The sequence below is a fragment of the Fistularia commersonii genome, chromosome 12 (genome assembly GCF_037954325.1).
Source record: "Fistularia commersonii isolate RoL2024-O1a breed Wild chromosome 12, RoL_Fcom_v1.0, whole genome shotgun sequence".
Taxonomy (NCBI): domain Eukaryota; kingdom Metazoa; phylum Chordata; class Actinopteri; order Syngnathiformes; family Fistulariidae; genus Fistularia; species Fistularia commersonii.
Window position 1 is genome coordinate 5,436,386 of NC_141295.1, and position 26,805 is coordinate 5,463,190.

The 26,805-nt window shown below is 46.7% G+C and overlaps 1 protein-coding gene, 2 long non-coding RNA genes and 1 other non-coding gene across 4 annotated transcripts; 1 reads left to right on the forward strand and 3 right to left on the reverse strand.

Moving 5' to 3' along the window:
• Positions 1 to 206: 206 nt before the first annotated feature.
• Positions 207 to 279, reverse strand: trnav-cac (transfer RNA valine (anticodon CAC)). Its single transcript has one exon. It is a non-coding gene; the product is annotated as a tRNA-Val (tRNA).
• A 9,247-nt stretch (positions 280 to 9,526) lies between these two features.
• LOC147228480 (B-cell receptor CD22-like) lies at positions 9,527 to 12,791 on the reverse strand. The gene is made up of 4 exons (XM_086156598.1): positions 11,453 to 12,791; positions 10,697 to 10,957; positions 10,129 to 10,389; positions 9,527 to 10,012 (listed from the first exon to the last, which is right to left on the reverse strand). Exons 1-4 carry the CDS (start codon positions 11,760 to 11,762, stop codon positions 9,924 to 9,926), a joined length of 921 nt encoding a protein of 306 aa, XP_086012724.1. The 5' UTR covers positions 11,763 to 12,791; the 3' UTR covers positions 9,527 to 9,923.
• Positions 12,792 to 14,518: 1,727 nt separating this feature from the next.
• On the reverse strand, positions 14,519 to 16,414 carry LOC147228481 (uncharacterized). The gene is made up of 2 exons (XR_015106915.1): positions 15,899 to 16,414; positions 14,519 to 15,445 (listed from the first exon to the last, which is right to left on the reverse strand). It is a non-coding gene; the product is annotated as an uncharacterized LOC147228481 (long non-coding RNA).
• Positions 16,415 to 20,799: 4,385 nt separating this feature from the next.
• On the forward strand, positions 20,800 to 23,517 carry LOC147228482 (uncharacterized). The gene is made up of 2 exons (XR_015106919.1): positions 20,800 to 21,042; positions 22,633 to 23,517. It is a non-coding gene; the product is annotated as an uncharacterized LOC147228482 (long non-coding RNA).
• The last annotated feature ends 3,288 nt before the right edge of the window (positions 23,518 to 26,805 follow it).

Sequence of the window (26,805 nt, forward strand, 5' to 3'; positions counted from 1 at the left end):
GCTGCAAACTCGACTCACCTGCTTCTGGAATGAGGAGACGAGCAGCTGCTTGGTGATTGGCCGGACGTGGTCACATGATTGCACACCTGTGCCCAGTGGACTGGGAAGCCTGAGAGGAAAAGTCTTAATATCCACAGGTGAGTGCTCCTCTTCTTCTGACTTGTGGAGGAAACAGGGTCGGATGATCCAAAGTGGTACCAGAAAAATGTTTCCGCCCGGTTTCGAACCGAGGACCTTTCGCGTGTGAGGCGAACGTGATAACCACTACACTACGGAAACCTGCCGGATGCCTGTCATGATTTCTCAATTTACAACTAAAAGGAGAATCCTGGTCAGCTGGATCTTCTCAGATCATCTTCATGCACGTCTTCTACCCACGTTCGTATCGTGGACAGTATCTCCACCTGTCTGCGAAACACTCCTGGACGGGGAGGAAACACTCTTTGTTTACTTCTTTAATGACCAAACAACCTCGATTCCATCTTATTAATATCAGACACATATATTCCGACGTTCATCTAAAACACTTCAAACACTGTCGATAACATTTACATCCAGTATAATGTTGTTTTTCCCGCCGTCATGAAGCTAAAGCCGACTCCATCCTTGCCGTGGTCTCGTTGCGGACGCTCACAACCCTTGTTGCATCCTTGTTAAAACTTATCGCCGCTGTCGTCCTCGTTATTTTATGTAACAAACCGAAGATTCATTTATTCGGTAACGACGCCCTCCAGCCGCATACCTGCTACCTTCATTCAGCATGTCCACAAGTTTCTCTTTTTCTGGGATAGTTAACAACTTCCTCTTAAATTTGGGCGCGTCGTCGGGTGCCTTTGCCGGCGCGGAACGTTTCGTCCTCATCATGGAGAAAATTTGCAAACTTAAATTTGGCAAGTTGTACAGAGACAAGGCCCGGAGATTGTTGGTCTACCGTAAAAAATAAGCATTAAAAAGATCCGCGAAACAGCGAGGCTGCAAAAGGTGATCATTGTTTCTCATTAATTCATATCCAGATGCACTGCGGACAGCAAAGTAGGAATTTCACCTTGCAGGAAAACCCGTTTCTACACTACGACAATCAATGCTTTGAATCTCTTGAATCTTTTCTCCTAACATGCCAAAGGTTACAGGCTGGCCTTTAAATTCCTAATTCTGAAATATTTGTCATGGAGATGAAGGGGGAAGCATTTCCCAGATATATTGGTAAGTTGCATCCAAGGATTTGGTCTTTTTAGCTTTGCAAGATTCATTTCAGGAGGCAGATTGGCTCAGGTGTGTCGAATCCACTGAATGAAGATGGATATTTTAAGGTTTAATTAAATTCATTAAACCAATAATATTCATAGAGACTGAAGAAGTGGATGCACGTTTTACTTACAGGTTGCAGGCAGTTGGAAGGGACAAGGGTCAGTGAGGAACAAACCGTTAAAAGTTATCTTTTGAGATTTTTACAGTCTGTCAATGTGTCTCTATGTTAGTTTACTGGACAGTATCTTCACCTGTCATGCGGAAAAAACTCGCGTTCGATTCCCCGACGGGGAGGAAACACTCTTTTTTTTTTGATTTATTACCTTTTGTGTATTTCATTTTAACTCTTGTAACAGAAGGTTTCATGCTAACGCACTAAGCTAAGGGACACAACAGGGTTGCTAGAAAGCTGCAAGCTAAAGAGTGAAGCTCGACTGTGGTAGAAATAAAGCCATATATCTGGAGCACCTCGGAGCCAATCAGCTGTCATTGCAGAGTCTCGCCACTAGATGACGCCAGATGATTGGCTAGTCTCACCTGCGTCTGGAATCAGGAGATGAGCAGCTGCTCGCTGATTGGCTGGATCTGGTCACCTGATCGCACATGTATATGTCCATCTCCTGAGTCCAGTGGACAGTAAACATCTAGTAAACATCTTAATATCCACAGGTGAGTGATTTCATGCACTGTTTATTTACATTTTAGTTAGTTTAGTTTAGTTAGTGTCTGTGAGATCTCTATTTGTATGAACACTGTTCAAAACTGTGCGGTCCAGTTTTACACACTAGGTTTTTAATTCCTCCTTCTGCATTGCTTGTCATGAAAGTATTGTCCGTTTTTGTGGCTCCTGCCACGGGACCGGACTTTGTTGTCCCGGTGTGTTCAGATTATCATTCAGGGAAAAACGTCACAACGGCCAGGAACTAATCAAGCAAGAATGGTTTATTCAAAGTCAGGAAAATACACTTAGGAGATATCCCAGACCAGAATGAATGTCACCCCGCGAGGATCGTTCGGCTCCTCCAGACACCCGCTGAGACGCGTCCAGTCGAATGTGTAGATGAAGAAGTTCTGGCCCCGATCCAAAGGATCAGGCTCATTTTATACCTTTTGGCCAAAAGGGTCGGAGGAAGTCCTGACAATGGCTTCCCCGACCCCCCCGGTTTTACGCTCTCTAGGAGTGCGGCCATCTGGGCTGCGGGGCCTCGTAAACTGCGCTTCGATCAAAGCCGCTGATCGGAGGAAGTCCTGGCAAACTTCTCATGACCCCTGGTTTACGCTCTCTAGGAATATGAGCACCTGGGTTGTGTAAAACCGTGCTTTGATCGAAGTCGCGGCTCGGAAGAAGTCCTGATAATGACTTCCTCCGACCCCTGGCTCTAGTCGATTATCCCCGGGGTGTCATTGGAACAGCAGGGAAGCGCATTCCTTCACCTTACATGATGGGGTCTCGCAGTTACATTTTACAGTCTTTGCAATTGATAGTGAAATAATGATGTGAGGTTGGAGATTCTATCATTTGACGTAGGGGATTTTGCAAGTCCCTCTCTTGACGTGAGCGTCCTCACGTCACACAAGGACTACAATCAAAATAAGTAAATACAATGAATGTATGTAAACACAATGTATTATAACGGAATATTCTAACAGAAGGGACAAGGGTCAGTGAGGAACAAACCGTTAAAAGTTATCTTTTGAGATTTGGACAGTCTGTCAATGTGTCTCTATGTTAGTTTACTGGACAGTATCTTCACCTGTCATGCGGAAAAAAACGGCGTTCGTTTCCCCGACGGGAAGGAAACACTCTTTTATTGATTTATTACCTTTTGTGTATTTCATTTTAACTCTTGTAACAGAAGGTTTCATGCTAACGCACTAAGCTAAGGGACACAACAGGGTTGCTAGAAAGCTGCAAGCTAAAGAGTGAAGCTCGACTGTGGTAGAAATAAAGCCATATATCTGGAGCACCTCGGAGCCAATCAGCTGTCGTTGCAAAGTCTCGCCACTAGATGGCGCCAGATGATGGGCTAGACTCACCTGCGTCTGGAATCAGGAGATGAGCAGCTGCTCGCTGATTGGCTGGATCTGATCACCTGATCGCACATGTATATGTCCATCTCCTGAGTCCAGTGGACAGTAAACATCTAGTAAACATCTTAATATCCACAGGTGAGTGATTTCATGCACTGTTTATTTACATTTTAGTTAGTTTTGTTTAGTTAGTGTCTGTGAGATCTCTATTTGTATGAACACTGTTCAAAACTGTGCGGTCCAGTTTTACACACTAGGTTTTTAATTCCTCCTCCTGCATTGCTTGTCATGAAAGTATTTTGTGAATAAATGTGATGTTTTGGTATTTAAACACTGACTTTGAGTCTTTGAGCATAAAAAGCCACTCCTCAGTGATCCTGCTGTGGACACTGCTTTGTTTCTCCCTCATGGTCACATTAAGTTACTGCAGAAGTTTTAGGAAGTTTGCTAAATGTAGTCATTTTCCTCCAGAACATTCATCAAACAGCAGATGTGGAGGTGCTATCTCCTATCCTAAGGTTTGTTCCCTGAACGCTGCACAATTCCACCTTATTGGAGGTGAGGAAGGGAAGCACTGCTACCTACTAGCCGTTCTTGGACTTTGTTTCATATTCAATGTCTAACAGGTGTGGCAGGAATCTGAGAAGGTACCTTCAGTGAAATAATTTAAGGAGGCTTCACTGAAACCCTTATCAGGTTTGTACTGACAGCTGGTTGGAGGAAACACGGTCGGACAATCCAAACTGGGACTTAGAAGACCTTCTTGTCCTTCTCTTGATGTTGGTGATGACTGGAGGTTCTCAGTCACCCGGCTCGAGGTGAACTCTTGTTGAAATCTTCTTATCGGGGCAACTGGACTTGAATTTCTTCACTTGCAGGCGTGTCAGCCCTCATCACAGAGGCCTCTGAAGTTTCTGAATATACTTGTTTTGGGCGGGTCTAGGTTATGGTAGCTTGTTACGGAAATGGACGAGTTGATGGCCAGAAACTCGGTCAAAGGGGGTTGTTATGTTCATGGGGTGTCATTAGCTAGTTGCAATCCTGCGACTAACAACCCCCCTAAATTCAGTTGCCGCGATAAGTAGATTTCGACAAGATGTCGATGATAATGATGGCTCACCACCCACAGGAAGGGTCGAGGGGCGCAGCGTGAGCCAGGCGGTAGCCGGACCGAATCGTTGGACTTGCGGTGGCGTGTCCTGGACACTCGGGTGAAGAGCGGGGCGGCGCTGTCAACTGATCATCACCTGGTGGTGAGCTGGCTCGTCTAGCAGAGTACCCAGTCAAAAGGAGTTTCAACTCACACCTCTGGTAGAACCACAACCACATCCCGAGGGAGGCGGGGGACATTGAGCCACAATGGTCCATGTTCTGTGCTTCAGACCGGAGCTGTGGCCGAAAGGTGGTCGGCGCCTGTCGGGGTGGCAACCCTCAAACCCGCTGGTGGACTCCGGCGGTGAGGGATGCCGTCAAACTTGAAGTTCTATCCGGCCTTTCCGGCAGGCCGAGCGGGATGTGGTTTCGGTGGTTGCCGATGCAAAACTCGAGCATGGGAGGAGTTTGGGGAGACCGTGGATAACAACTTCTGGTGGGCGTCGAGGAGATTCTGGTCCACCATCTGGCGGCTCAGGAGGGGGAAACAGTGCTCTGTCAACACTGCGTACAGTGGGAGCGGGGCACTGCTGACCTCAACTCAAGACGTTGTAGATCGGTGGTAGGAATGCTTCCAAGAATACTTCCAAGCTGGGGCACTCTGAAGCGGACACACCTATTTCAGGGGCTGAAGTGGTCAAAAGCTCTTCTGCAGCAGGGCCCAGGAGGTGGATGAGGTCCGCTCTGTGTTCCTCAAGGCTCTGGATGGGGTAGGGCTGTCCTGGCTGACACGCCTCTGCTGCATTGCGTGGTTGGGGAAGAGGTACTGCCCCAAGTGGGGGAGTTCAGGTACGTAGGGGTCTTGTTCACGAGTGAGGGATGGATCGGTGGATCGGTGCGACGTCTGCAGCAATGCGGACTCTGTACCGGTCTGTCGTGGTGAAGAGGGAGCTGAGCCAAAAGGCGAAGCTCTCAATTTACTGGTCCATCTACATTCCCACCCTCACCTGTGGTCACGAGCTGTGGGTGGTGACCTAAAGAACGAGTTGAAAGAAGCGGACGAAGGGACTTTCCTCCGCAGGGTGGCCAGACTCTCCCTTAGAGACAGAAGTTGGGTCACCTGGGAAGCGCTCGAAGTAGAGTCGCTGCTCATCCGCATAGAGAGGAGTCAGATGCGGGGACTCCTGGACACCCCTCAGGGGAGGTATTCCAGGCATGTCCATCTTGGGGAAGACCCAGGACACACTGGAGAGAGGCTGGCCTTGGAAAAGAAAAAATAATGAGGATTACCGTATGTTTCAGCAGGAATGGACAGAAGAATTGGCCTTCGTGGAGAGAGCGGGTTGTGCAGTGTGTCTTTTATGCAATGATAAAATTTCATCGATGAAACGTCCAAATATAAAGCGACACTTTGACACACGCCGTGCCACATTTGCAGAGAAATATCCAGCGGGAGACGACAGAAAGAAGGCCTGTCAAGAACTGTCCAGAGTGCAGCCGGTCAGCAGCAGCTCCGTGTCTGGGCCAAACAAGGTGATTACAATCCGGCCAGCTTTGCTGGGTCTTTAACAACTGTGAGAAGCGGGAAGCCGTTTACAGATGGCGAAGACGCCAAATCGTTCATGCTTGATGTGGCCGACGAGCTTTTTGACGACTTTAAGCATAAAGACAAGATAATCAAAGGGATAAAAGATATGCCTTTCTCAGCAAGAACTGTACATGATTGTACTGTTATGATGTCAAATCAAGTGGAGAAACAACAGGTGAATGACAGAAATGCAGCAAAGTATTTCTCCCTGGCCTTGGATGAATCAACAGATGTCAGTCATTTATCCCAGTTCAGTATTATTGCACGGTTCGTCGCAGGTGAGGAAAGTCTTGCCGTTTTGCCACTGAAAGGGACGACGAGAGGAGAGGATTTATTTAAGTCTTTCATGGAGTTTGCAAATGAAAAAAACCTACCAATAGATAAAGTTATTTCTGTGTGTACCGATGGCGCTCCGTGCACGGTGGGGAAAAACAGAGGATTCGTAGCGCTTCTTCGTGAGCAGCAGAATAGACCCGTCCTCAGTTTCCACCGTATTCTACATCAGGAGGCACTTTGTGCGCAAATGTGTGACGAGCAGCTTGATGAAGTGACGTCAACATTATTGTCGCCCGAGCTTTAAATGATCGCCAGTTTAAAGCACCGCTGGATGAAGTTGGGAATAATTATCCCGGTCTGGTTTTGCACAGTAATGTGCGTTGGCTGTCAAGAGGGAAGGTGCTTCGCCGTTTGCGGCTTGTCCGAGCGAAATGCAGACTTTTCTTCAAATGAAAGGCGTCCAGTATCCCGAGCGAGCGGACACCGAGTGGCTCCTCAAGTTTTATTTTCTTGCGGACGTGACCGAACACCTAACCCTAACCCTAGTGAGAGAGGATGTGAAGGTAGCTGGTGTGAGAGAGGAAGATACAGAGAATAGGGTTAGATGGAGAAAGTCGACTGGCTGTGGCGACACCTAACGGGAAAAGCCGAAAGAAGAAGAAGAAGAAGAAGACGACCGAACACCTGAACCAACTCAGAGTGAAAATGCAAGGTATTGGAAATACCGTCTTATCCCTTCAACAAGCAGTCTTTGCGTTTGAAAACAAGCTGGAAAATTTTACGGTGGATATTGAGACTGGTCGTTTACTGCACTTTGAAAAACTGAAAGAATTTAAAGATGCGTGCATGGCAAGTGACTCTGTTCAACATTTTGATCTCCAGCAGCTCTCAGGCTTCACATCTACTCTCCTGAAGTCGTCCAAAGCACCCTTTGGGGACTTTCGTGAGCACACGAGTCTTTTTAAGTTCATCACTCGTCCATATGAGTGCGCCGTGGACAAAATTAACCTGAGTTTCATCCCCGGTGTCTCTGTCAGAGATTTTGAAGTAGAAGTTGCTGACCTGAAAGCCTCAGACATGTGGGTGAATAACTTCAAGTCACTGAATGATGATTTGGAAAGACTTGCACGAGAGCAAGCAGAGCTGGCAAGTAAACACAAATGGACAGAAAAAAACTTCAGCCTGCAGACCAGCTGCTTGTTATAATATTGACAATGGACGGTCGTTCTCACACCTAGAAAACATGAAGACGAACCTGCGGTCACGTTTAGTGGCGTTATAATTAAGAAGCACTTTTCTTGTTATTAAGTTACTTTGTTATAGCAAAGTATGTTGTTCAGAATAAATTCAGTCTTATTGTACTCTAAAATTGTTGGTCTTTCTCTTCCATTTAGCTGTTTTCGGTATTAAAATATACATATGGCTCTCTTAGTATCAGATTTTAAAATATGTGTTTTTTTTGGCTCTCAGTCAAAAAGGTTCCCGACCCTGTCCGAGATGATTGGACAACAACAGCTAGTGTCATCAGCTCCGCCCTACCCTTCACCGAGTGTCCAGGATGTGCAGCCTCAAGTCCGACAACACGACCACAAGGTCGATCGAAGAACCGTGGCCTCAGGTGTCTTGGTTCCAAGTGCACATATGGACACCTTTCTGCCTGACCATGGTGTTAGTTGTGGACAATCTGTGACCAGCACAGAAGTCAGGATGAGCTCTGAGCTGTAATTCCACTGGTGTCCAGCAGAGGTGAGAAAACACCCCAGAGCTGGAGATGAAGCCAGAAGATTGGCTGAAACGCCTGGTTCTCCTTCCTGCTGTAACTCGACTCACCTGCTCCTGGAATGTGGAGACGAGCAGCTGCTTGCTGATTGGCTGGATGTGGTCACATGATTGCACACCTGTGCCCAGTGGACTGGGAAGCCTGAGAGGAAAAGTCCTAATATCTATGGGTGAGTGGTCCTCTTCTTCTGACTTGTGGAGGAAACAGGGTCAGATGATCCAAAGTGGTACCAAAAAATGCCAACTTCTCCAGGCTACAGCTTAAAATGTTTCCGCCCGGTTGTGAACCGAGGACCTTTCGCGTGTAAGGGGATGACTCTGGTGACAAGGAAGATGAAGAGGACAAAGGCAGAGCAGAGGACAAAGTGGTGGAAGCTGAAAAGGGAGGAGTTGAGAAAGGCTCTGGGTGGTCAGGGAGAGCTTCTAGATGATTGGACAACAACAGCTAGTGTTATCACATATGGACACCTTTCTGTAACAATGCGGACTCTGTACCGGTCTGTCGTGGTGAAGAGGGAGCTGAGCCAAAAGGCGAAGCTCTCAATTTACTGGTCCATCTACATTCCCACCCTCACCTATGGTCACGAGCTGTGGGTGGTGACCTAAAGAACGAGATGAAAGAAGCGGACGAAGGGACTTTCCTCCGCAGGGTGGCCAGACTCTCCCTTAGAGACGGGGTGAGAAGTTGGGTCATCTGGGAGGAGCTCGAAGTAGAGGAGAGGAGTCAGATGCGGGGACTCCTGGACACCTCGCAGGGGAGGTTTTCCAGGCATGTCCATCTTGGGGAAGAGCCAGGACACACTGGAGAGACCATGTCTCCAGGCTGGCCTGGGAACGTCTTGGGGTCCCCAAAAGGAGCTGGACCATATGGCGGGGGAGAGGGAGGTCTTGGCCTCACTGCTCCGGCTGCTGCCCCTGCCACCTGATTCCGGCTACACGAGGGAAGATGGATGGATGTTAATAATAATTCATTGATGGGCTGAAGTAGGAAGTAAGTGACACACTAGTCATTTGTTCAGTGAGTTTGAAATCCTCTTTATTTTAAAATAGTGAGGGCAGGATAAGCGTAGATGATGGATGGGTTGTAGGAAGGAGCAACAAAGAAAGCAGTTGAATGGGTGGATTCCCGTTCTTCTTTGGCCTGCCGGAGAGTCGGTGAGCAAGGCAGCGAATCCACGGCTGCTCCCCGGACGCTGCTCGGAGGACCCGCCTACTGCTCGCAGGTTTCATGCAGGGGATTAACAATGTCCTGCAAGAGCTTCATGGAAGTGTCAAAAGTAAAAGATCTTACAGTTTTAGACAAAGTCCCTGGTTGTGACAAACCCTCCATGGCCCGACAGACTTTGGCCTTTATCGCACAGCAGCGGCGCACTTACGACATGAGGGGGAAGGTCTGCGTTCTAAAAGCTGTCGGCGTTACCATAGCAACCACCAATGAACAGCAGGCTCTCGGCAACAGAGGGGGTCCTGGGAGAATCTCCAGGACTCACCCTGGATATTTGATAACACTGTACTCCACGTAATCCTCATCCCTTTCCTTCTCTTCATCCTCACCGCTCAGGCCGAGGCCTTTGGTTCGAAGGACGTTGGAGTAGACGGGTTCTTCATGGCTTTTCTTGAAGGTCACAGTGGAGTATGCAAGGTCACCGTCCGGCCCTGCTGCCGTTGCTCCTGCTCCGGCCGAGGGGTTCTGGTACTGGTGTTCCTGAGGAGACGGAGGGGCTTCAGTCTGCTGGTCAAGGAGGTTTGAGGAAGATCTGGTTCCTCACCTCTGCTTCCCCGTCCGGTTCCACTCGATGCCCAGACGGTTGTTTGGAGAACATCTTTTTTCTGGGAGGCAGGAAAGACCAGCTCTTGAGTACTCATGTTAAACTCAAGGGAAAGTCTTTGGGTGTCAACCTTGAGGCACTTACCTGAGAAACAGGGTGACCAGGAGCAAAACCAGGACCAGAAAGAAAAGTGCAGCGATTGATCCGCCTGCCACCGCTTTCATTGAATCTGGGAAATGGAGAGACACCGAAAGGACATTTCGGATCACTGACAACTGGACTGTTCCTCCCGAACTCTTCACAGACAAAGATGAAGAGAGACGACGTCAAACAGCCACGACTTACTGGCCTTGACAAGGAGATGTACGGTAGCCTGGTGGCGCCCTCTTGTGTTCTCCACCTGACAGCTGTAGTTCCCACTGTCTTCAACTAGAACCTCAGTGATGGTGAGGAGCCGTCCGGCGGCTAGAAGAGAAACGTTGTTCTCCTTCTGCCAGACGTACGTGGCTTCTGGGTTTGCATCACTGTTGCAGCTCAGGTTGACTGAGCTGCCCTCCATCACGGTGTTCGCCGGGCTTATCGACACCACGGGGAGCCTTGGAGCGTCTGGGAGAGAACGTTTGTCAAAGAAGGTTATTCCATATTGCCGAGCAGGAACGAGTTCTGCACGAGGAGCGTCCCATCTGCCGAACCCTCCGTCAGTCTCCTCGCTGGAATCAGCAGAGGACGACCCGAATGTTTACTCTGCGGATTCTGGTCCGTCGACGACGGGCGACACAGTGATCAAACCTAACAGAGGCCCGGAGAATTGATGTTGGTTTCAACATCCGTCTCTTTCAGCACACACTTTGGCTGGTGGTCCTAAACCCAAGCTAGCAGTGAAACACGGACTCACACTTATAATTGCACTTACACTGCACATTGACGAGCAGAGCGTTGGAGGTGGTTCGTCCGTACGTGTTCTCAGACCGGCAGTGGTAGATCCCTCTGTCCTCTGCTCGGATGGAGCGGAAATGATGACCTCCATCTTGCGTTTGGAGCAGTGTTTGGTTGTCCTTGTACCAGGTGTAGTTAGCCACTGGGTTAGCATCAGTGCTGCAGCTCAGGTTCAAGTTGCTGCCCTCCACTATGTCACCTGCTGGCCTCCGTGACAGCAAGGGAGTTTTGGGAGGATCTGCAGGAGATGTCCGGAAAGGGATCGGGTGCCACAGGGATGGACAACTGTGAGAAGGCAATCTAGATTTCTGTCTCCAACCACAAAAAGCACCAAACATAGTCAGGCAGCTGTTCCATCATCATTATTCGCCATCTATCCATTATATGCGTTCATTTCCTGTGGAATCCTGCACGTTCCAGCAAACATAGCAGTACCACCAGAAATTGTAGGGGGAGTTTTGCACAGTATGTTCAAGTACAACCAGCGACAGGAACGGAGAAGGAGAAGAAGAAGAAGAAGAAGACGACATCATGGTGCCTGGAGAACAAGGGAGAAGACTTCTCCGTCCACGTGCCTCTTCTTGTTCTTTCTTAGAATGTACATCATCCCCAGCTCCTCCACCGGCACCATGTTAGTCATTGTCTGAAACGGACCTCTGAACTGCCCTCAGGGGGACGAATTGCTGACCAACATAAAGCAGGCTTTGTTTTTCAAATAACCTCTCTGACTCACATTTCACATCGATGTGGACGGCCTCAGACGACTTCAACCCCAGCACATTTTCAACGGTGCAGTAATACTTCCCGGAGTCTGAGCTCCGAACTGGACTGAGGAGGAGTTGTCTTTCTGCGCCCACCGTGGTGTTTTCCCTTCCAATCTTGTACCAGAGGTACTTCACTGTCTCCCCCAGAGCGCTAAGGCAGGTCAGAGTCACTGAGCTGCCCTCCAGGATGTCAGCAGCACTGAACGACACCCGGGGGACATCCGGAGCATCTGGGGGTGAAGATGTGGAAACAAAAGACATGCAGTTACAAGTCAGCATGTTTAACTTTCCCCTGCAAGTGGACGGCAGGATGACGGCTTCAGGCTGGACTCTTCAGGTTGTTTGGTTTTCCAATAAGAATGAAGGAACACTCACACAGCGGCGGAGATGGGTGCTGAAGATGTCCTTCCAAAGCACAGGAGACAAACTCTGCGGGACTCAAATGGACCTTCAGGTGATCCTTCTTCTGGGAGGGGATCTCACTTCCGTTCAGCATCCAGATGTAGGAAAAACGACCCACTGAGCTGCAGCTGCTGTGACACAACAGCTCCACTTCCACCATGTTCTTATAGTTGTTTGTCCTCCTGACCTGAACCTGCAGAGCTGGATACCAAAGAGAGAGCGGGAATAATGTCATCGTAAAGAAGCAGCCAATGCTTTCTAAAGCGATGGGCTTCGGCCGGATGTTTGCCTCCACGCAGACGACAGTGTGGTATGTTGAAGATGGTGAAGAGAAGGAGAAGAGTTATGAGGGAGAGGATGTTCCTCTCAGAATACAGTTGAAATCTGAGTTCGACCTTTGCTGTGAACCAAAGTCTGGAAGCGGTGAAAGTTCTTCAGCACCTGTAACGGTCAGCGTTGTCGCAGGTAACTCGTTGTTCCATCGAAAGCCTGTCCCCTCAAGTCTGAAGTGATACTCTGCTGAATCGCTCTCGCTCAGGTTGCTGATTCTCAGTGTGGAGCGTCCGTTCCCTGAACCGTCCACCTCAACACGTCCGATGTAGTTTGCCTTTTTCCTGATGTCTTCAGGCTGTGAGGGAGGCCTCCGATCCTTCCCTTCAGTGCGGAACCAGAACGTGGACGAAACTGTCCCTGGACTGGTGTAGCTGCAGGAGATGTCCACGGCCGAGCCCTTGGGGGCGCAGATGTCTCTGTGGGTGTAGGTCACCATGTTGCACACAGAACCCTTCACACCTGAGAGAGAACATTTCCAAGCAGAGTCACAAAGAGATCAGAATAATAGAAGAGAGATGCTAACAAAGAGGGGACTCACACACTGCAGGGGAGGGATGGCGCTCGTATCCTGGTATGGCACAAGACACACTGTTTGCAGAAGTTTCTTTGGAATAATAATGATAAGAATAACTTTCTCCTTTAATTTTCCCTCCATTTCTAAACCAGCTATATGCAAGCCACGTCGTTCCACAGTCGTGGACACATGACATGTAAAAATAGTATTTTTTGATCCTGAGGCCTGGAGGGACGAAAGACAGGAAAGATATTTCATTCAAATCTAACTTCACACAAAAGGAATATTTTTTTCTTTTTTTGTTTGAAATTTGTGTGTGATGGAAACGTCCAGTCGGAGAAACGTTGCTGCTGGGGTCTTACTCTTGACTTCCAGAGTGACCCCGGGGGATCCGGTGTAATTATCCAGGTCAGTGATGAACCTGAATGTGTAGGTGGCAGCGTCGCTCTGTCTCAGGTTGGAGATTGTCAGAGTGCACCGCTTGTCTGTGCACTGATTCTTCACCCGGCCTGCGTACTCAGGCTCTGTTGTCAGGTCCACTGGTTGGCCGTCTCTCTGCTCAGTGAACCACAGTGTCCTGCGTAACTCATTCCTGCTATTTGGCAATCTGTCTGAATATGACGGGTAGTTGAAGGTGCAGCTTATCTCTGCACGGAATCCTGTCAGTTTGCAGAGTCTCTTGGGGCTGCACTTCACCTCCCACTTAGTGTAGGAAGGAGACACTGCAACATCAAGGGGGGAAACAGGAAGGAAAAACTTTTAACAATTTAACAATGAATACCTTTGCATTTTTATCGCAGGAAGATCATTTTGATCCAGCGTGAGGCTGCGTGACGCTCGTCTGCCGCCTGACTGAGTCCCTTCGGTTCAAACGTGCCGACACGAGACGGGGAAATTGAGCTTTGGGTCGGACCGAGCCGAGATGGTTCGCTATGTTCAAGCCGAAAAACTCTCAAAGGTCTGTTAGAACTGGACCGAACGGAAGATCTTCAAGACGCGAGAAGTGTCTTCAGGAGCATGGGCGAGGAGCACGCTCGGTCAGAAATGACGGCGGCAGAACCTCAGGCTCCAACTGGGACGGGAACGCCGAGTTATCTGAAGAGAGAGGACTCTCGGCGGTTCTCTGGCGACTTTCTACACTTTGGCGATCCTTGAAATCTCCTCAAAAAACAAACGGCGAATGTAGAAATAACAGGACGGTATCCAGATACAAAGGTGCATCTCTGTCGCGATTTCCGTCAGTCGCCGTGTGATGCTTCACGAAATAGAAAGGAGAAGTTCGGTACCTTGGAGGGACAGGAGCAGGACCACGAGTCCACTCAGCGCTTCGGTCGGACTCATCGCCGCTCCGGCAGATGACCCAGAGACACCAGTCTCATATTAGCCTGGAAGAACCTGTGAGAAAGAAGTGTCTTCAGTGTGTGTTTGAGGGTGGGGTGGTGGCAACGCTGCATTTAATTCAACTTCCTTCCTCCTTCTGGCTGAGAAACAGTCTCAAGAAAACCCTCTGAAAAAGATGAGCGAGGCCTGTCATTTTCATCATCGGTACAATTCAACTATGAGAGACAGAATGCAGAGACATATTTATTGTTACACATTAAAAAAAAGAGGATCACCAGTAAACATGATTCCACCTTTTTTTTTTTTTAACCAAAAACCAACTGTCATAACAGTTTTTTTTACACCGTTAAGGTTTATTATTGCTATTATATAAATTTGAAGTCATTATCTCTGAATTAATTATATAGAAAGGGAATAAAAAAAAAACAGTCAACAATCTGGAACATTTTTGTCAACAGTTTATTCTTTTATATTTTTTAGTAAGTGAATTAAAAAAAACCCCACTTCTCTCATAACACAAGAAAACAACAAGGACACAACAGGGTTGACGGGAACCTGCATGCTAAAGAGTAAAGCTAGCAGGCACAACAGTATTAAAAATAAAGCCATATACCAGCCACCTAAGCGAGCGGATACTGCGGGCTTCAATAGGAAGAGTCATGCTAACAATTGTGTGTGTGTGACTCAGTTTCTTCTTTGCTGTGTGACCGCTGTTGGTACGAACACACATCCATTTGAATGAAGCTGCTTCTTCCTGTCTTGCTGTTCCCTACTTACTTTCTGTAGTCTAGCGGCCATCATATTTGTCCAACTTTACATGCCAGGCTTTGAATTCCTACTATTGCACTGCCTGACTTGTTCATACCAGAGATATGATATTAAGTTGTGAGAGGATGGTCAGCCTTTGTGAGCAGAACTATGGTTTCATGCCTAGAAAGAGTTCTACAAATGCAGTATTTAATTTCAAAATGTTGGTCGAGAAGGTGCTTCCTATTCCCACGCGCTTCCTTCCGAGAAGGAAGCTGCACTGTGCCTTTGTAGACCTAGAAAAAGCATCTGACCGGGTGCCGAGAGAGGAACTATGGTACTGTATGAGGAAGTCCAGAGTGACAGAAGTATTTTAAAGTATTTTAGACTGGTGCAGGACATGTATGCTTGCTGTGAGACAGCGGTGAGGTGTGTTGTATGGGTGACAGAGAAGATCGAGGTGGAGGTGGGGCGACATCAGAAATCCGCTCTGAGCCCCTTCCTGTTTGCAGTGATGGACAGGCGTAGAGATGAGGTTACACAGGAATGATGCTTGCAGATGACATGGTGATCTGTAGAGACAGCAGGGAACCGGTGGAGGACAATCGACAGGGGGAGGTATGCTCTGGAAAGGACAGGAATGAAGGTTAGCTGTTGCAAGACAGAATACATTTTACACTACTGGCACCTGAAAAAGGTATGGCAGATATCATAGAAGGTACTTTGAATGAAAAGACTTGTAGGAGGCAACACAAAAACCCTTCTCAGATATGTATTATGAGCGCGCTGGAGAAAACACGGTAAGGTACTCCAGACCGGGATTTAAAACGCAACATGTTTCCGCCCGGTTTCAAACCGAGGACCTTTCGCGTGTGAGGCGAACGTGATGACCACTACATTCCGGAAACTTGTATGCACCACTCAAAATAAAAATAAAAATGATAATAAAGCAATGTGGATATGCCGATTGCCATAGACAATAGCAGTTAAAGTAACGCACACCACTTTGAAACGCAATGCAAACATGGATTTTTCTTTTGGGGGCTTTAAAAGGCAAAGTTTCAATTAGATCACCCACCGTTCATGAAACCATCAATATATGAAGAGAGACTGAAGTCGTAAATCCACTTTTTCCATTGCTGTCAAACATTATATTTACAGATATCTCTCACACAGTTGGATCTACTGACATGTTTACAACGTTGAACCGCAACTCCTCGTTAGTATAGTGGACAGTATCTCCGCCTGACACGCGGAAGACCGGTTTTCGATTCTCCGACGGGGAGGAAACGCTCTTTATTTCAAGAATGTCTCTTCTTTATCCACGAATTTTAATTCAAGTATTTTGTATCAGAGAACAAACATCCAACAAAAGAAGATGAAGCGGCACAAAGGTGGACACCTCACACTCTCGGACTCTTGGCTCCTGCGGATGTGACGTCGAGGGCTCACCGGAAATACGTCATATCTCGCTCACGAACAAAAATAAAATACATTTTAAAATGTGAATGTGTTTATCAAAAAAATAACCAAACATGTGTGAGGCTAAATGACAATAGTGAGTTGACGGTGGAACCACAAACGACAATAATGACAGTTTACGGATTTAATGATGTTTCTTCTTTACAATCTATTTTTCTTGTTCTTGCCTGTTCCGACGGGCAAAGCCGTTGTCTGCCGTCTGGAGCACCTCGGAGCCAATCAGGTGTCATATCAAAGTCTCGCCACTAGAAGGCGCCAGGCGATTGGCTGGACTCACCCGCATCTGGACTGAGGAGACGAGCAGCTGCTCGCTGATTGGCTGGGCCGGGTCACACGATCGCACACCTGTGTCCATCTTGTCATTAGTCCAGTGAACAGTATCTACACTTTCGCAGAAAACCGGGGGTCGATTCATAAACGGGGAGGAAATATCTTAATATACACAGGTGAGGGATTTACTGCCATTTTTATTTACATTTAAGTTTGTTTAATTGTGTGTGTGACCCCTGTTTCCTGTGTGAACTCTACTTGTACGAACACACATCCAGTTGAATGAAGCTGCTTCTTCCTTTTCTTGCTGTTTTTCTCTGAGGAGTTCATAGGTCGATGATGAACGTTGACTCGAGATAAGACGAATTCTCCTCTCAGTTTGTGGGGACACTTTACTATCACTTGTGTGATGGACTGGTAACCAGTTAGTTATTTAGTTAGTTGTCAGTAAGGAACGGGAGAGGCGGGAGGAGGTTCTAACCACTGACAGGAAATGTACCCCCCAAAAAAAACAAAAACAAAAGGAAAATAAAATAACACAGGTTGATATTTTGTCCGTTTTTGTGGCTCCTGCCACGGGACCGGACTTTGTTGTCCCGGTGTGTTCAGATTATCATTCAGGGAAAAACGTCACAACGGCCAGGAACCAATCAAGCAAGAATGGTTTATTCAAAGTCAGGAAAATACACTTAGGAGATATCCCGGGCCAGAATGAATGTCACCCCACGAGGATCGTTCGGCTCCTCCAGACACCCGCTGAGACGCGTCCGGTCGAATGTGTAGATGAAGAAGTTCTGGCCCCGATCCAAAGGATCAGGCTCATTTTATACCTTTTGGCCAAAAGGGTCGGAGGAAGTCCTGATAATGGCTTCCTCCGACCCCTGGCTCTAGTCGATTATCCCCGGGGTGTCATTGGAACAGCAGGGTAGCGCATTCCTTCACCTTACATGATGGGGTCTCGCAGTTACATTTTACAGTCTTTGCAATTGATAATGAAATAATGATGTGAGGTTGGAGATTCTATCATTTGACGTAGGGGATTTTGCAAGTCCCTCTCTTGACGTGAGCGTCCTCACGTCACACAAGGACTACAATCAAAATAAGTAAATACAATGAATGTATGTAAACACAATGTATTATAACGGAATATTCTAACAGAAGGGACAAGGGTCAGTGAGGAACAAACCGTTAAAAATTATCTTTTGAGATTTTTACAGTCTGTCAATGTGTCTCTATGTTAGTTTACTGGACAGTATCTTCACCTGTCATGCGGAAAACCAGCGTTCGATTCCCCGACGGGGAGGAAACACTCTTTTTTTGATTTATTACCTTTTGTGTATTTCATTTTAACTCTTGTAACAGAAGGTTTCATGCTAACGCACTAAGCTAAGGGACACAACACGGTTGCTAGAAAGCTGCAAGCTAAAGAGTGAAGCTAGACTGTGGTAGAAATAAAGCCATATATCTGGAGCACCTCGGAGCCAATCAGCTGTCGTTGCAAAGTCTCGCCACTAGATGGCGCCAGATGATTGGCGAGACTCACCTGCGTCTGGAATGAGGAGATGAGCAGCTGCTCGCTGATTGGCTGGATCTGGTCACCTGATCGCACATCTATATGTCCATCTCCTGAGTCCAGTGGACAGTAAACATCTAGTAAACATCTTAATATCCACAGGTGAGTGATTTCCTGCACTGTTTATTTACATTTTAGTTAGTTTAGTTTAGTTAGTGTCTGTGAGATCTCTATTTGTATGAACACTGTTCAAAACTGTGCGGTCCAGTTTTACACACTAGGTTTTTAATTCCTCCTTCTGCATTGCTTGTCATGAAAGTATTTTGTGAAGAAATGTGATGTTTTGGTATTTAAACACTGACTTTGAGTCTTTGAACTTCTGCTGATCATGATGATTTGGAAAGACTTGCACGAGAGCAAGCAGAGCTGGCAAGTAAACACAAATGGACAGACATGAAAAAACCTCAGCCTGCAGACCAGCTGATTGTCAAAACCTGGAACGCGCTTCCCGTCACGTACAAAACACCGCAGCGTGTGAGTCTTGCCGTATTGACCGTGTTTGGATCTACATATGCATGCGAGCGGTCGTTCTCACACCTAAAACACATCAAAACCAACTTGCGGTCACGCTTAACAGACGGAAGCCTGAACGCCTGCATGAAGCTGAACCTCACCACCATCAACCAGACTGCAAAGACATTAGCAAAACCCTGCACCACCAGAAGTCGCTTTAATAGTAAGAACTACTTTTCTTATTAATAAATACCTTTTCATTTATTTTGAACAACATGTTTTAACAGAGTCTTATTATAAAACATACATTGTTGGTCTTCTTCCATTTAGATCAGAAGTTTCTGACCTGAAGTTTTCGGACGTTTGGGTAAATAAGCAGAGCTGGCAAGTAAACACAAATGGACAGACATGAAAAAACTTCAGCCTGCAGACCAGCTGCTTGTTATAATATTGACAATGGACGGTCGTTCTCGCACCTAGAAAACATGAAGACGAACCTGCGGTCACGTTTAGTAGCGTTATAATTAAGAAGCACTTTTCTTGTTAAGTTACTTTGTTATAGCAAAGTATGTTGTTCAAAATAAATTCAGTCTTATTGTACTCTAAAATTGTTGGTCTTTCTCTTCCATTTAGCTGTTTTCGGTAGAAAAATATACATATGGCTCTCTTAGGATCAGATTTTAAAATATGTGGTTTTTTTGGCTCTCAGTCAAAAAGGATCCCGACCCTGTCCGAGATGATTGGACAACAACAGCTAGTGTCATCAGCTCCGCCCTACCCTTCACCGAGTGTCCAGGATGTGCAGCCTCAAGTCCGACAACACGACCACAAGGTCGATCGAAGAACCGTGGCCTCAGGTGTCTTGGTTCCAAGTGCACATATGGACACCTTTCTGCCTGACCATGGTGTTAGTTGTGGAAGATCCTTGATGAGCACAGAAGTCAGGATGAGCTTGGAGCTGTAATTCCACTGGTGTCCAGCAGAGGTGAGAAAACACCCCAGAGCTGGAGATGAATCAAAGGATTGGCTGAAACGCCTGGTTCTCCTTCCTGCTGCAAACTCGACTCACCTGCTCCTGGAATGTGGAGATGAGCAGCTGCTCGATTGGCTGAATGTGGTCACATGATCGCACACCTGTGCCCAGTGGACTGGGAAGCCTGAGAGGAAAAGTCTTAATATCTTCAGGTGAGTGCTCCTCTTCTTCTGACTTGTGGAGGAAACACGGTCAGATGATCCAAAGTGGTACCAAAAAAATGCCAACTTCTCCTGGTTACAGTTTAAAATGTTTCCGCCCGGTTTCGAACCGCGGACCTTTCGCGTGTTAGGCGAACGTGATAACCACTACACTACAGAAACCTGCAGAGGTCTTGTCCACATGTGATTTTTTTATTCAGAAGCAAATGGAGAATCAGGGTCAGCTGGACTTGTCAGACAGCAGAGTGGACAGAATCTCTGCCTGTTACGTGAAAGAGCAGAGTCACAAGGGCTGCAGTGAGCCCTTTTTGTCCAGAAAAGACAGGAACTTAGGGTAACTTATAAGAGCAGAGGTAGGAGAATGTTGTGTCCGTTTTTGCGGCCTCCACCACGGGACCGGACTTTGTTGTCCCGCTGTGTTCAGATGTGATCCAAGAAAAACATCAGCGCTGTCAGGAACTGTTTTAGCGATGAGTGGTTTGTTAGAGTTTTCTCTCTATATTCATAGCGATGTTATTTCCACTACTCACATGAAGACAGCCAGACGTGTGAGCACAAATGGCCTTTGTCCTCAAACAGGAACCTGCACCCATGATTGTATATTCAAGGAAGCATGAAGGTGTTGCAGCTCAGTGGTAGAGCGCAAGCATGAGGTCCCGGGTTCAATCCTCAGCACCTCCACTGTATGTCGCGTCGGATGAAAGCGTCTGCCAAATGACTGCAAAGCAAATGGCAACCTACCCCATTTTAAGGAACTTACCCCCCTGAATGTAAACAGGAATCACCCTCTCCCTGTATATGATCTTGTCAACACCACCGATACACATTCACACGATAAAAGGCCGAGCAAGGAGGAACTCGGTGGGATTCTCTGGATCTTGCCTCCAAAGAGCGCTGAGTCTCCCCCTCTGCAGAGCTCAAAAGAATAGTCACTTGTCTGTGTTATTTCTTGTGATAACCTCGGTCTCCTCTTTACAGGCTTCAACTTAGACCGGCACGAAGTAGGATCTCTCTCTAACAAAACTTGGCGCCGTGACCCGGATCCCAACACATCCAACAAGTGGCCGGTGGAGGAGGACACGCCGAAGCCCGTCGACGGCCAGATCTAGTGATCTGAGACAAAGACCCGGAGAGTGAATTCTCTACCTGGCCGGTGGTTAGAACTTCCTCCTCACACCTGCCATCGCTGGATTGACGGGATCTGAACGGACCGAGGAGGCCGAGGAGGAAACACCAAATTATCAGACTGAGTATGGTTTATACTTTTTTCCGCTAAAGAAAGTAGATATGGTTTATGCTTTTGTCCGTTTAAAGAAAGTATAGCAGAGTGCACTGGGGTGTGTGTGTGTGTGTTGTTACTTCAAAGAGATTTTTATACTGATCAGAGTCAGTCTCTGAAGTAAGTTTGATTTTTATTTTTTATTTTTGTTTTTTTGTTTTTTTTTTGGTTGTGGTTAAAATTGAGAAAGTTGGTTTGCAGTGACGGCTGTGTCCGCAGAACACCAGGTTCTGTAGAAGCTTGACAGTCGATGATCTCTGTGAACATTGTGACTGATCGTTAACCACAACAACCTGTAGTGTAAAATGGGAAACTCTTCCAGTAGTAAAAATGAACAAGACCTGGAAGGGGATGTGAAATACATGCACAGATTGGATCCAGATAATGTAAAATATGTAAGAAAATGGAAAAAGAAATACAATTGGGATGAAAAATTAAGATTGGCATCATTAAAAATAATAGGAGACAAACTTATAGATGAACATGAAAAATGCAAAAACGAGAAAAACAGCAACAAAAAACTTGACAAAGTAAGAAAAGTTGAAAAATGGATAGAACAAGCCACGATACGAACACAAAGTATACAAAAAAATAAAAAAATAAAAAGAACAAATTTAAGATCAGAGCAAAGAAACTATGTTCGTACAAAAAGAAGATCATGAAATAGTCGTCAAAGCTGTGCTGCAGCAACTCCCACCACAGGAGATGCCACAAGGTGCAGTTGGAGGACTTCCATCCTAGACGGACAGATGACACATGCTGGCATTGTGGTAAAACAGGCCACTGGTCACGACAGTGTGGGCAAAACAGACAAGGAGGTAATGACAGGAGAGACAGGTGAAGTGAGGAGCTGCACCCTTACCAAGTGAACGCACCTACACCTCATTCAGATGAGGATGAAGAAGAAGAAGAAGAAGAAGAAGCTATTCTGCTCCCACAAAAATTAGCAGTAATAAAATCAATCAGGAACAGACGGTGTTACAAAAGCAAATACCTTCGCTGACAAAATAGCAAAGAAAGCAGCAAAACAAACACCTTCCACACCATCATTAATTGACAGTGACGTACTAAAGGATGCTCAGGAGAATGCATCAGCTGCTGAAAGACCATCCTGGCTCAAGAGAGGAGCAACAGACCTCAGTGGAATTTTGGTGATAAATGAAAAACCCATCCTACCGAAATCATTATCTAAAACAGCAGCTCTTATTTTTACTCATGGGCCTTGCCATGTGTCAACAGGAGGGATGGAGGTACTTATATCACAACACTTCTATACCATTAACCTAAATTACTATTTAGGACATTTTTGTGCACAATGTATAACATGCATTAAACATAATGCAAACTTAAGGCCAAAGAAAGGAGGGTTTCCAGATCCACAATATCCTTTTGAAATAATACATGGTCGACCATTCAAGTTACTGATTACACATCCAGACCTAGAGACGGCCCTCACAGAAGACTCCATAGTGGAATACATGTTAGAAAAAATGGAAAAACACAAAGACAACGAGATGTAACAGACACAAATGATCTGCCCGAATCTCAAACTGCTCCACAGGTGAAGGTCCGAGTTGGTGATTGGATCTTTGTGAAAGTCATAAAGAGAAGCTGTTGGAGTTCAGCACGCCGGGAAGGATCGTTCCAAGTTCTTCTAGCCACACCGACCGCAGTGAAAATTGCGGAAGGATCCACTTGGACTCATCGATCCCACTGTAAGGTACTCCCTGTGGATCCCACCGACACTGGCTGGTGGGGAAGGCTGACTACAAAGGGGAGCAAGAAGGACAGTCTTACTCGTCTCAAGGCATCGGCTGTGTCAGTGAAGAAACCGCCAGATCCCGAGCCGTCTAGCTTGGAGGGATCCAGGATGAGCCGACAAAACAAGAGAACCCGACCCAGCAGGAGAAGGCAGAGACAAACGATGACAAGTCTGAGGAGAAAGAAGGACCATCTCAAAATGGTGAAGAACCAGCCGGAGGGTAAAGAGGACAGTGATACTTTAACACCATTTCCACAGTTTGACCCTCTTGGAGGGATTGTAAACGGAACTTGGTCACAAATAATTTTAAAATGCCTTACACCTGTAATTGTGATTCTTATCCTGTTTTGTTTGTTCACTATGTGCATTATTCCGTGTTCGAGAAGCATGATTGCTAAAATGGCTTCCGTAGCCTTTGTCCAGATGGCGATGATAGCAGTGCAGACCCGTCGGATGAAAGCGTCTGCCAAATGACTGCAAAGCAAATGGCAACCTACCCCCTGATAAGGAACTTACCCCCCTGAATGGAAACAGGAATCACCCTCTCCCTGTATATGATCTTGTCAACACCACCAACACACATTCACACGATAAAAGGCCGAGCAAGGAGGAACTCGGTGGGATTCTCTGGATCTTGCCTCCAAAGAGCGCTGAGTCTCCCCCTCTGCAGAGCTCAAAAGAATAGTCACTTGTCTGTGTTATTTCTTGTGATAACCTCGGTCTCCTCTTTACAGGCTTCAACTTAGACCGGCGCGAATTAGGATCTCTCTCTAACATGGTTTATTAGAGGTCAAGAAATACTCTTACGTGAATTCCCGGGCCGAAATGAACGTCACCCCGAGGGGATCGTTCACCCTCTCTAGACGTCCGCTGAGGTGCGTCCAGTCGGATGTGCAGATGAGGAGATTTCAGCCCCGACCTCAGGGAGTGGCCGTGATTTATACCACTATCTGGATGGTCGAGGTTTCTTCCTCATATGGAGTTGTTTTTCACAGCCTTTGGAAGAGGTCATCTAGGTACCAGGCCGTGTCATGAACTGGGCCTCCAGGCCTTCTGGGATTCGTCATTGCTAGTGCATTGGGGGTTTTCGTGGAAAAATACAAAGTTGGGTGCACTTTTGCCATCACGTGATGGGTTCCCGCGCGTGAATCTCGCGCAAATTTTAACAGTTGGTAGACTACATCTTGTATAGACGAGGTGACCTGAAAGGGATCAGTGACTCCAACATAGTTGTTGGTGAGAGCGTAAGCAGGCAGCATAGGATGGTGGTTTGTAGGATGACTCTGGTGACAAGGAAGATGAAGAGGACAAAGTGGTGGAAGCTGAAAAGGGAGGAGTGTTGCATGGTTTTCAGGGAGGAGATGAGAAAGGCTCCAGGTGGTCAGGGTGAGCTTCTAGATGATTGGACAACAACAGCTAGTGTCATCAGCTCCGCCCTACCCTTCACCGAGTGTCCAGGATATGCAGCCTCAAGTCCGACAACACGACCACAAGGTCGATTGAAGAACCGTGGCCTCAGGTGTCTTGGTTCCAAGTGCAAATATGGACGCCTTCATTCCTGACCATGGTGTTAGTTCTGGACAATCGGTGACCAGCACAGAAGTCAGGATGAGCTTGGAGCTGTAATTCCACTGCACATACTGTCCACAGCATAGTGGACAGTATCTCTGCCTGTTACGTGGAGGAGCGGAGTTTGCTTCCCCGACGGAGAGGAAACTCATCATCTCCAGCTCATATGTTTCTCCACGTAAACAACTCGAAATACATCCTGATGAACTAATGGAGCCATTTGGTTTGACTTTGACATGAGCATCAGAAGCAGAGAGAGAAGAGGAAAGGCAAGATTCTGGGACTGAGAGGAGGGACTTTGAATATCTGGACTATGACAGGAAAAGGTAGAGAGTTGGTGGACATGATGCAGAGAAGGAAGGTGGATATACTGTGTGTCCAGGAGACCAGGTGGAAAGGTAGTAAGGCTAGAAGCTTAGGAGCAGCTTTAAGTTGTACTATTATGATACTGACAAGAAGAGAAATGGAGTAGGAGTTATCTTGAAGGAGGAGTCTGCTAGGAACGTCCTCGAGATGAAAAGAAGGTCAGATAGACTTATGAGTCTGAAACTGGACATTGAACGTGTGCTGCTCAGTGTTGGAAGTGGCTATGAACCACAGGTGGGATGTGAATCTGAAGAGAAGGAGAAGTTCATGAAAGAGTTGGATGAAGTGATGCAGAATATTCCCAGAAATGAGGGAGTGGTCATTGGTGCAGACTTCAATGGACATGTTGGTGAAGGCAATAGAGGGGATGAAGAAGTGATGGGCAGATTTGGTATCCAGGATAGGAATGCAGAGGGACAGATGGTGGTAGGTTTTACAAAATGGGTGGAAATGGTGGTGGTGAACACTTTTATCCAGAAAAAAGTGTTTTTCTGATCAACCTCTTTTTAATTCACCAGACAGAACAGTCTGTCTTCTAATACGTCCGCAGGCTGTTCCCGAAATCCAGGGTGTTTAAGCATATTGGTTTTATTGCAATAGTGATAACGTTGGAATTTGTTTTTTTTTTTTTTTTTTTCAGAGCACATCGGAAACACCTCACACTTTATGGGAAGAATTCTATTTCCGATGTATATTTTTCCCGCCATATTTTACGACGGGCAAAGACATACGGAGCACCTTGGAACCAAACAAGTGTCATTGCAAAGCCTCGCCAGGAGATGAAGCCAGAAGATTGGCTGAAACGCCTGGTTCTCCTTCCTGCTGCAAACACGACTCACCTGCTCCTGGAATGTGGAGACGAGCAGCTGCTTGGTGATTGGCCGGATGTGGTCACATGATTGCACACCTGTGCCCAGTGGACTGGGAAGCCTGAGAGGAAAAGTCTTAATATCCACAGGTGAGTGCTCCTCTTCTTCTGACTTGTGGAGAAAACAGGGTCGGATGATCCAAAGTGGTACCAAAAAAATGTTTCCGCCCAGTTTCGAACCGAGGACTTTTCGCGTGTGAGGCGAACGTGATAACCACTACACTACGGAAACCTGCCGGACGCCTGTCATGATTTCTCAGTTTACAACTAAAAGGAGAATCCTGGTCAGCTGGATCTTCTCAGATCATCTTCATCTCACGTTCGTATCGTGGACAGTATCTCCATCTGTCTGCGAAACACTCCTCGACGAGGAGGAAACACTCTTTGTTTACTTCTTTAATGACCAAACAACGTCGATTCCATCTTATTAATATCAGACACAAATATTCCGACGTTCATCTAAAACACTTCAAACACTGTCGATAACATTTGCATCCAGTATAATGTTGTTTTTCCCGCCGTCATGAAGCTAAAGCCGACTCCATCCTTGCCGTGGTCTCGTTGCGGACGCTCACAACCCTTGTTGCATCCTTGTTAAAACTTATCGCCGCTGTCGTCCTCGTTATTTTATGTAACAAACCGAAGATTCATTTATTCGGTAACGACGCCCTCCAGCCGCATACCTGCGACCTTCATTCAGCATGTCCACAAGTTTCTCTTTTTCTGGGATAGTTAACAACTTCCTCTTAAATTTGGGCGCGTCGTCGGGTGCCTTTGCCGGCGCGGAACGTTTCGTCCTCATCATGGAGAAAATTTGCAAACTTAAATTTGGCAAGTTGTACAGAGACAAGGCCCGGAGATTGTTGGTCTACCGTAAAAAATAAGCATTAAAAAGATCCGCGAAACAGCGAGGCTGCAAAAGGTGATCATCGTTTCTCATTAATTCATATCCAGATGCACTGCGGACAGCAAAGTAGGAATTTCACCGTGCAGGAAAACCCGTTTCTACACTACGACAATCAATGCTTTGAATCTCTTGAATCTTTTCTCCCAACATGCCAAAGGTTACAGGCTGGCCTTTAAATTCCTAATTCTGCAATGTTTGTCATGGAGATGAAGAGGGAAGCATTTCCCAGATATATTGATAAGTTGCATCCAAGGATTTGGTC